Source organism: Arachis duranensis, chromosome 9, assembly GCF_000817695.3.
Source record: "Arachis duranensis cultivar V14167 chromosome 9, aradu.V14167.gnm2.J7QH, whole genome shotgun sequence".
Classification (NCBI taxonomy): Eukaryota; Viridiplantae; Streptophyta; class Magnoliopsida; order Fabales; family Fabaceae; genus Arachis; species Arachis duranensis.
In genome coordinates this window covers 55477940-55489222 of record NC_029780.3, presented here as the reverse complement: position 1 = coordinate 55489222, position 11283 = coordinate 55477940, and the positions used below count along the sequence as shown (strand labels likewise).

At 41.5% G+C, this 11283-nt stretch overlaps 1 protein-coding gene across 1 annotated transcript; it reads right to left on the bottom strand.

The window, feature by feature from the left end:
• Positions 1 to 6496: 6496 nt before the first annotated feature.
• LOC127741554 (uncharacterized) lies at positions 6497 to 7135 on the bottom strand. The gene has a single exon (XM_052254281.1). It carries the CDS (start codon positions 7133 to 7135, stop codon positions 6497 to 6499), a length of 639 nt encoding a protein of 212 aa, XP_052110241.1.
• Between the last annotated feature and the right edge of the window lie 4148 nt (positions 7136 to 11283).

Genomic DNA, 11283 nt, shown 5'->3' with positions numbered 1-11283 from the left:
GAAAACAACTCTTTGAGCTTTTAATCATGTCTGACCTCCCTAGTCATTGATGCTCAGCGTCTTGGACCTTGCTTTTATTATTATTTACTTATATATTATTATTTATTTTTTTTATTATTTTTTTTTTTGCTGTTTCTTTTGCTTCAAGGATTAAATTTTTGTTTATTTCAGAGAAGTCATAATAGTTCTCTAAATTCATGTTCCTTATACATCAACATCCCTTGATTCAAATTCAAGTATGCACTGTTCATATCATACATTCAAAAATCACAGAAAATACTACCACATTTAAGTAAATAAGATTATTCTTAGAATTAAACTCAATTTCTCATGCAATACATCACTTCTCTTCTTTTTCTCTTTAGATTCAAGTTCAGTGAGTGGTACATGAAACATCTTTTCAGAATTAAGGCAATTAAAAGAAAACTAAACTAGTCCTAGGATTCTAACTAAAACTATCCCAGGCCTCTCCTACTGCTATATGTCTTTTTTCCTCTTGTTCTTTTTTTGTTCTTTTGTCCTCCTCCTTACTTTCTTTTGTCTCTTCTTCTGTATAATATGGATTTTCTAATCCTTCTTTTATTCTATCTATTTCATTTCGATATCTATTCTATAACTATTCTATAACTATATATCATGTAGCAAATAAAGCAAAATAGCAGAAAGCCAGAACATAACATAGAAAAAGAGGAGGGAATAAAAAATGAAAGGAACTCAACCACCTTAGTTATCCTAGTGGTCACTTTATTCTTAAGGTTGTGCTCCTCAATGAAGATGATTCGCCTTCCTTTTGTGCCAGAAAACCATTAAGCGCAGCGTCAACACCAAACTTAAAGGTTTGCTTGTCCTCAAGCGAAGAAGAACTGAAAATAGAAGAGAAAAATATTATGAGAAAAAAATAAAAGGATAAAAGAATAAGAGAGGATTAGGGTTGGGAGAGAGAGAAAGAAAACTGGGCGGCGCAAGCGACGCGTATGCGTACAGCACGCGTACGCGTGGGTCGCGCATTCTTCATAATGACACGTTAGTGTCAGGCACACGTCCGCGTGATTTGAATTTGTGCGATTCGCGCGAAGCCAGTCACGCGCCCGTGTGACTTTTTGTTTGCATGGCTTGGGAGCCAATTTTTCAAACGACGCATTCGCGTCGTACACGCGCTCGCATGGATGGCCATATGTGCAACTGACGCGAACGCGTCAGTCACGCGTCCGCGTGACCAAATTTGTGCTTTTAGCACACTTCTTGCCCCAAGCCAGTATAACTCTCTGCCCAAATACTCTTTGACGTCGAATTTGTAGGTCACGCGTTTGCGTCGGTAACGCGCCCGCGTGAATGGCGAAAATCACAAATGACGCGAACGCGTGAGGTACGCGTTCGTGTGGGATTGTTTGTGTGAAAGGCATGAGTCCAGCGCCACTCCCGTGCAACTCTCTATTCAAATTTATTTTTCACGCACACCCATCTGACGCGTCCGCGTCAGCGACGCTTGCGCATCGGGTGCTCTTCTCTCTCTTTCTTTTTTTTTTTGAAATATAGAGCTTGAGGTGTTCGGTTCCTGTGATAAAGTAGCTGCATGATCAAAAAATTAGTAAGAACTTGGTAAAAATCAAACAAGTAAGAAAACTACTACTACGAAAAATAACTAAGGATACAAAATTATCAAGTTGCCTCCCGACAAGTGCTTCTTTATTGTCACTAGCTTGACGGTCAGTTCTGCTAATTCAGCAGATGAGTGGACCTCTGACGATCAATCTTGCCTCCAAGATAGTGCTTCAACCTCTGGCCATTCACTGTGAATTTCCTGTCAGAATTCTCTTCTTGTATTTCCACATGACCATATGGTGAAGCTCTGGTAACCACAAATGGTCCTGACCATCGGGATTTCAGCTTCTCGGGAAAAAAGTTTGAGCCTTGAATTATACAAAAGCACTCTCTGTCCTGGTTCAAAGACTCTGATGGCTATCTTCTTGTCATGTAATAGCTTATTTCTCTCCTTATAGAGCTTAGCATTCTCATATGCTGAGTATCTGAATTCATCAAGCTCATTCAACTAAAGCATTCGCTTAATTCCTGTAGCTTCTGAATCAAGGTTCAGGTATCTAATTGCCTAGTAAGCTTTATGCTCTAGCTCAACTGGCAAGTGACAGGCTTTGCCATAGACCAACTGATAAGGGGACATGCCAATAGGAGTCTTGTACGCTGTCCGGTATGCCCAGAGAGCATCATCAAGCTTCCTAGACCAGTCCTTTCTTGAAATACTGATGGTCTTCTCTAGAATTTTCTTAAGTTCCCTGTTGGAAACTTCAACCTGTCCACTTGTCTGAGGGTAATAGGGGGTTGCCACTTTATGACGGACTCCATATCTCTGCAGAAGAGAGTCTAACTGTCTGTTGCAGAAATGGCTTCCTCCATCACTAATGAGTGTCCTTGGGACACCAAACCGGCTAAAGATATATCTCTGAAGAAAGATCATTACCACTTTGGCATCATTAGTGGGCAAAGCCACAGCTTCCACCCACTTGGACACATAGTCGACTACCACTAGAATATAGTTGTTTGAATGTGAGGGTGGGAAAGGTCCCATGAAATCAATACCCCACACATCAAACAACTCAACCTCAAGAATCCCCTGCTGTGGCATTTCATGGTTTACAGGGAGATTTGCAGCTTTTTCACATCTGCCACAGTGCTTCACAAATGCTCTTGAGTCCCTGAAGAGAGTCGGCCAGTAAAATCCACTTTGAAGAACCTTTGTGGTTGTCCTTTCACCACCAAAGTGGCCTCCATACTCAGAACCATGACAGTGCCAAAGAATCTGCTGTTTTTCTTCATCTAGGACACACCTCCGAATGATTCCATCTGAACACCTTTTAAAAAGGTATGGTTCTTCCCAAATGTAGTACTTTGCATCAGTCAATAACTTCTTCACTTATTGCCTACTGTACTCCTTTGGGATAAAATTCATGGCCTTATAATTTGCAATGTCTGCAAACCATGGAGCCTGCTGAATGAGGAAAAATTGTTCATCCAAAAACGTCTCAGTCACAGCTGTGGGTGGTTGTACTCCTGCTTCAGGCTCAATTCTGGAAAGATGGTCAGCTACTTGATTCTCTGACTCTTTCCTGTCTTTTATCTCAATATCAAACTCCTGAAAGAGCAACACCCATCTGATTAATCTTGGTTTAGAATCCAATTTGGTTAGAAGGTACTTCAAAGCAGCATGATCAGTATAAATAATAACCTTAGAACCAAGTAAATAGGACCTAAACTTATCAACAGCATACACAACAGCTAATAATTCCTCTTCTGTAGTTGTGTAATTCTTTTGGGCATCATTTAACACACGACTGGCATAGTAAATGACATGTACAAGCTTACCATGCCTCTGTCCTAAAATAGCTCCTATAGCAAAGTCACTAGCATCACACATTAATTCAAAATGGTAGATCCCAGTCAGGGGGAGCTATAATGGGAGCAGAGGTAAAGTTTGCTTTTAGAGTTTCAAAAGCATGCAAACAATCAGAATCAAAGACAAAAGGAACATCAGCAACCAAGAGGTTGCTTAGAGGTTTAGCAATTTTAGAAAAATCCTTTATAAATCTTCTATAAAATCCTGCATGACCCAAGAAACTCCTGACTGCCTTAACATTAGTTGGTGGTGGTAATTTTTCAATTACCTCCACCTTTGCTCTATCAACCTCATTTCCTTACTTGAAATCCGGTGTCCAAGAGCAATACCTTCTATAACCATAAAATGACATTTTTCCCAATTTAAAACAAGGTTTGATTCTTGACACCGTTTCAAGACAAGAGATAAATGATTAAGGCAAGATTCAAAAGAATTACCAAAAATAGAAAAGTCATCCATAAATACCTCAATAAACTTTTCAACCATATCAGAAAAAATTGAAAGCATACACCTCTGAAAAGTTGCTGGAGTATTGCAAAGTCCAAAAGGCATTCTTCTGTAGGCAAATACTCCAAAGGGGCATGTAAATACTGTCTTCTCTTGATCTTGAGGGTCCACTGCAATTTGATTGTATCCAGAATATCCATCTAGAAAACAATAAAATGCATGACCAGCTAACCTAGAGGACAATGGAATAAGTAAAATTGAACCAGGAAGCAAAAAGCTGGACCTAAAGTTAGCCTTAAACTTTTGCACAAACTTTTGGGTGAAAAGTTAGCCTCAAAGTTAGACCCCTAACTTTTGGGCTAACGTTAGAACTTGAAAATACCCCCTGACCACCAAAAGTTTGCGCCAACGTTAGACCCCTAACTTTTGGGCTAATGTTGGCACATGGGAAATACAAAGGGGGAGTAAAAGTTTGCGCCAACGTTAGACCCCTAACTTTTGGGCTAACGTTGGCGCCATAAGTGCACAAGGTAAAGCCAACGTTGGAGCAAAAGTTAGACCCCTAACTTTGGCACCAACGTTGGTATCAGCAAATCATGGTGGCTGATATGAAAATTTGGAGCAAAAGTTAGCCTCTAACTTTTGCTCAAACTTTTGGTCCAACTTTTGCAAAACTCCAACCCGGTTCAATTGGTTCACTTTGGTTCCTCTCCAAACTCCAAGAGCAATCAATCAAGGCCTCTCTCAACCCAATTCCATCAAGAGCAAAGGCCCAATTGAAGGCTTGAAGATCATTTGAAGAAAGTGTATAAATAGGATAGAATTCAAGTTATTCAGGAAGCTCTTCTTTTTAGTTTTTCCTTTAGTTTTACTTAGTAGTTTTTCGGAGAGCTTTCAGTAGTGAGTGATCTTGAATTTCTTAGTTTCGGGGAAGGAGAATTCCATTCTCTTCCTCTTAGTTTTATTGTTTTTAATTTCAATTACTTTGTCTTGGATCTTGGGTTGGAGAATTGAAGAAATTCTGTTTCAATCTCATCCTTGGATCTCTCTGTTTCTTTACTGCATAATTGAGTTTAAATTTCTGTTAATTGCTCTTCATCTACTTTCTTTGCAATTTACAATTTCTTTGCAAGTGTTCTTGTTGGATCTAGGAAGGCATTGAGATCTAGACTCGGTTATCTAGTCTCTTGGGTCCTGAGATCTGAATTTCCAATTTCCAATTCTCTGTTTATTACTTTTCATGTTCATTTACTCTTCTGTTTCAGATCCGACTCAATCCCAAACCCCTTTTACTTTTCTGTTTGATGCAATTTACTTTGCCTTGTTTAATTTCTGCAAATCCAATTCCCAATTCCCTTTACAATTCAAGTCATTTACATTTCTTGCAATTTAAGATTCAGCAATTTACATTTCTTGCTCTCTTTAATTTCATGCAATCTACACATTCCCTTTACTTTCAGTACAATTTAAATTCTGCAAATCATAAATCACTTAACCAAATCTTGATTCGCTTGACTAAATCAACCACTAAACTAAAATTGCTCAATCCTTCAATCCCTGTGGGATTGACCTCACTCCCGTGAGTTTTTATTACTTGATGCGACCCGGTGCACTTGCCGGTGAGTTTTGTGTCGGATCGTTTTCCGCACATCACCTCTCAAGCATCTGATCAATGAAATATAGGGGGAAATGATCCTTCCTTGTAGCAGTGTTGAGCCTCCTGTAGTCTATACACATTCTCCATCTAGTGACGGTTCTTGTGGGAATAAGCTCATTCTTTTCATTCTTGATCACTGTCATCCCTCCTTTCTTGGAAACTACCTGCACAGGACTTACCCAAGGACTGTCAGAAATAAGATAAATAATTCCTGCTTCCCATAGTTTCATTACCCCTATTTGGACCACCTCTTTCATGGTTAGATTGAGTCTCCTTTGTGGTTGCACGACTGGTTTAGCATCATCTTCAAGGAGGATCTTGTGCATACACTTGGTTGGACTAATCCCCTTTAAGTCAGTAATGGTCCACCCAAGAGCTATTTTGTGGCTCTTGAGCACTGAAATAAGTGCCTCTTCCTCTTCAGGCTTCAGGGAAGAGCTAATAATTACTGGATATGAGTCAATCTCACCCAAGAACACATATTTCAGAGAAGGAGGTAGGGATTTGAGCTCAAGCTTGGGGGCTTCCTCCTCTGCTTTAGGCATGTGAACTATAGCCTTCTGGGGTGGTGAATTATCAATTTCAATTAATTCATACTCAAAGATAGGATCCAGAATGTCATCAAGCATCTCAGCTTTCAGTACCTCTTGAACAAGTGGTTCAATAACATCTATTTTCATACACCCTTCAGAATCATTAGGGTGCTTGAGAGTTTCAAAAACATGAAGGACCACCTGTTCTTCATTGACCCTCAGGGTTAATTAACCGTTTTGTACATCAATCAGAGCTCTACCTATAGCTAAAAAGGGTCTTCCAAGTATGATAGAGGATTTTATTTCCTCTTCCATGTCTAATACAACAAAATCAACAAGAAAGATGAATGGTCCTACTTTAACAAGTAAATCCTCAACAACACCCACAGGTAATTTAATAGAAAGGTCAGCAAGTTGAAGAGAAATACGAGTGGGTTTTACCTCCTCAATTTAAAGCTTTTTCATCACTGAAAGTGGCATGAGATTGATGCTGGCTCTAAGGTCACATAAAGCTCTCTGAATGGTGACATCTCCAATGGTGCAAGGAATGACAAAGCTCCCTGGGTCTGACATCTTCTCAAGAAGGTTGTGTTGAATAATGGCACTGCATTCCTTGGTTAACACCACTATTTCTTGTTCCTTCCAATTCCTCTTGTGGGTCAACAATTCTTTCATAAATTTAGCATAGAGAGGCATTTGCTCCAAAACCTCTGCAAAGGAAATGTTGATCTGTAGCTTCTTGAAGACATCTAAAAATTTAGAGAACTGCTTTTCTTTGGAAGCCTTCTGAAGCCTCTGAGGGTATGGCATTTTCGGCTTGTATTCAGGAGCCTTTGGCAAGGTAGGATAAGTGTCAAGAGAATCAGGGAAAGGGTTGTCTGCACGCTTAGGAGGTGTGTGCTCGACTTCTTCCTTCTTCTCCTCTGGGGCTTCTTTTCCAACTGATTCTTCATTGGCCTTGGTCTCAGGACCAGTTACTTTACCACTTCTCAACTCAATAACCTTGTAGTCTTCTCTTGGGTTCACTACTGTATCACCTGGAAATGTGCTTGCAGACCTCTCAGGTAATTGCTTGCTTATTTGGCCCATTTGCATTTCTAAGTTTCTAATGGAGGCTCTGGTTTCTTGCACGAAACTCATCATCATCTCCCAATTAGAATCTTCTTGGGATTTAGAGTTTTCCTGATGAGGTGATTGTTGCTGTTGAGCCTGAAATTGGCGGTTATTGTAATTATTCTGTTGGAAGCCGCCCTAAGAATTATTGTTAAAATTCTGAGGTCTCTGAGATTGGTCTCTGACAAACCCCATTTTGAGGGTTTACCTTGTGCTAATTTCAAAGGGTTTATCAATGATTTCACACACTTTCTGCATGAAAAGACAAGGATTTGCATTCCTTCCCTAGTTTTGTCTCATGAATGAAAACATGCTTATTCTGCACTAAAATAGATACATTTCTATTTTTCTCTTGATGCCATTCGATGCCGTGACTCGTGTGCTAAGTGGATTCAGGATACAGAGTAGGAATGGACAGGAAAAGAGAAGGAAGACGGGTGCAAAGGAAGGAAGCATGAGAATTGAGCTTTGGAGATTTCCGCATGGGCGCGTGCGCGCACCTGACGCGCCCGCGCGGATGAGAGCAACGTGAAGCCGAGACTGAGAGCCAAGCCGCGAGCCGGCTTGAGCAGCGGCTAAACCAGGACCCTCATGGACGCGCATGCGTACGTTCCGCCTCCGCGCACACTCCAAAACCTCATCCATGGCGCGCACGCGTACCTTGCGCGTGCGCGCCGATGTTCGAATATGATTTTTTTAGAAGTCACGTGACTCAGGCGTGGAGTTGGTTAGGGATCCTAACTTTTGAGGAGTGCTTTGGCGGGAAAAGGCTTAAGAGGACCAAGGGGGAAAGGGTAGAAGGGACCTAGTTCATTTTCTAGTTTTTGAGATATTTTGGGGGAGAGAAGAGAGAGGACTCAAGTTCTTACTAGGGTTCTTCTTCATCAAAATTCTGGATTTTTACCCATTCCTTGGTGAGATCCATTGCAACTTTCATTCCATTTTGTTCATGTAATAGGTTTTCTTTTCCAATTTCAAGTTGTAGTTGTAATTGCTAAAATTCCTTGGATCTAGGATTCAACTTTATGATTTTTGGATTCCATTGATGTTTTGAGATTTTGATCCTCATCATTGCTCCTTGACAATCTGATAAGATTTCTAATGCCAACCCTAAGTCAAGTCCTTTTGATAATTGATTGTTTGTTTCTCATTACTTTGCTAAGGCCTTCAAAGAACTCAAACAAGGCTTACTAAATCAATAAGATGCACACTTTGGCAATTCCAAGGGAGAACAACTCGGGAGACTAGTACTCTCGGATATAGATTGTAGATTTGTTTGATGATGGATTTTGCGTTGGTTTAGACTATACTACGATTGATCACTTGATAAATTCTATACCAACAAAAATTCATTTGTCAAAATGGCGCCGTTGCCGGGGATTTTGCTTAGTGTGCCATGTTATTGTTTGCGGACTTTCTAGAGCAATCAATGGAAGTTTTCATGGATGACTTTAGTGTGTATGGTGATTCATTTGAGCATTGTTTAGGTAACCTTGAAAAAGTCTTAGAGAGATGCACTAAAACAAACCTTGTTTTAAATTTTGAAAAATGTCATTTCATGGTCAAACAAGGAATTGTTTTGGGACACATAGTATCAAAGGAAGGCATCTCCGTAGATCCGGCAAAGATAAATGTCATATCCAGTTTACCTTACCCCTCCTCCGAGAGGGAAGTCCGTTCTTTTCTTGGACATGCAGGATTTTACCGGAAATTCATCAAAGACTTTAGCAAGGTGGTCTTACCTCTCTCTCGATTACTACAAAAAGACACCGAATTTGAGCTGAGCAAGGAATGTATGGAAGCATATGACAAACTCAAAGTAGCATTGACACAAGCTCCCATAGTGCGAGGCCCCAATTGGACTCAACCTTTTGAAATCATGTGTGATGCTTCGAATTATGCGATAGGAGCCGCGTTAGCACAACGCGAGGGTAAGATTCCCTATGTAATAGCTTATGCCTCCAAAACATTAGATGGAGCCCAATCCAACTACACTACTACCGAAAAGGAACTACTAGCTATTGTTTTTGCTTTGGACAAGTTCCGAGCCTATCTTCTTGGTTCCAAGGTTGTAGTGTACTCGAATCATGCGGCACTAAAGTACTTGTTGGCTAAAAAGGAATCAAAACCGAGATTAATTCGTTGGGTGCTTTTGTTACAAGAATTTGACTTGGAGATCAAAGATATGAGTGGTTCCCAAAACCTAGTGGTGGACCATTTAAGTCGCCTCGAACACACAAAAGGCGACACCACTCCTATCAATGACTCTTTTCCTTTAGATGCTTTGCACGCAATCTCGGAAGTGGTTCCTTGGTATGCCCCAATAGCAAACTATTTGGTTTCACGCACTTTCCCTTCCAATCTCGACAAAAACAAAAAGGATAAGCTGAAAAGCGAATCCAAATACTACATTTGGGATGATCCCTATTTGTGGAGGTGTGGAGCGGACCAAATAGTGCGACGATGCATACCCCAAACCAAATTCCAAGCAATCTTGGACGCTTGCCATGCTTCCGAAGGAGGTGGTCACTATGGGCCCCAAAGAACGGCAAGAAAGGTCCTTGATTGCGGATTTTGGTGGCCAACTCTTCTCAAAGATGCTTCTCTCTATTGCAAATCTTGCCCCCAATGTATTAGGCTTGGAGATATTTCCAAGAAGGACGAAATTCCCCAACAAAATATGCTTTTTTGTGAAATCTTTGACGTATGGGGAATCGACTTCATGGGACCATTCCCAAATTCCAATGGCTTTCTCTACATCTTGTTAGCCGTCAATTATGTGTCAAAATGGGTGGAGGCAATCCCCACCCGAACGGATGATGCTAATGTTGTGTACTCTTTTGTGAGGAATAATATCATTTGCCGTTTTGGCGCCCCAAGAGCAATCATAAGTGACCAAGGATCACACTTTTGCAACAAAAAAATAGACGGCCTCATGAGAAAATATGGCATCATCCACAAAGTCGCCACAGCTTACCACCCTCAGACAAACGGCCAAGTGGGCCTATAGAACGGCTTACAAGACACCGATCGGCATGAGCCCCTTCCGGCTTGTATATGGTAAAGCATGTCACTTACCAGTGGAGATTGAACACAAAGCCTATTGGGCCGTAAAGGAATGCAATATGAGCTTGGGTGGGGCCGGAATAGAGAGAAAGCTTCAATTGGCGGAATTGGAATGTTTAAGACTAGAAGCTTACGACAACGCTAGGCTCTATAAGGAAAAGTTGAAAGCCATCCATGACAAGAACATTAGGAGAAGAGAGTTTCGACCCGGTGACCTAGTTCTTCTCTACAATTCAAGGTTGAGATTACTACCCGGAAAGCTTAGATCAAGGTGGGATGGACCCTACCAAGTGGAGAAAGTAGAACCTTATGGGGTCTATCCTTACGGGGTCTACCACTTGCGCCACCCATCAAGTCCGGACATTTTCAAGGTAAATGGGCACCGTCTCAAATTATATCATGGTGAGCAAAGAAAGAACTCCAAGGAATTTGAAGTGTTCCTCTTGAGGGATGCAACTCTTGAACAAAGCTGGTCACTGCATTCTTGGATAAATTCTTTCCTCCTCAAAAGTTGAGCAAGCTGAGAGTGGATGGTAAGATCTTCCTTTGAGCTTTGTACATAGACACTTGACTTCATGTTTGTTAGATAGATTTTAATGTCGATTCCCCGTTTTTCCTTCTTGTTTTGTGTTAAATTCATTGATGGCTTACCAAACAAAATGCCCTGCTATCGTGCCTAAGCAACTGTATGGAGGGGGGGAGTTGAAATGTCAAAAGTGATGTAAACATATGCACAATTAGGAACAGCAACCCCCTCTGCGCGTGCGCGCGCCTGGCGCGTACGCGTCCTTAAGGCACTCGACGGTCACCGACGCGGACGCGCACCGTGCACGGACGCGTGGATTGCAAATGAAAGCCCTCCATACATTCACCCGAGAGTTGCGCTCCCACCATGCCAAAACCATGCCTGAAGCACAAGAACCTCGCGCGCACGCGCACATGGCGCGTCCGCGCCCCTGGGCAAAATCTGCCAATTGCACGCGCGCGCCTAAGCCGCGCACGCGCCCCTTTGATGCTGCACTTCTGGTACATATTCCAGAGAGTTGAGCCCCCTCCAG

What these genes read in the sequence shown, in the direction of transcription:
- LOC127741554 (XM_052254281.1), bottom strand. Translation starts at nt 7,135, where the DNA reads ATGGGCCAAATAAGCAAGCAATTACCTGAGAGGTCTGCAAGCACATTT.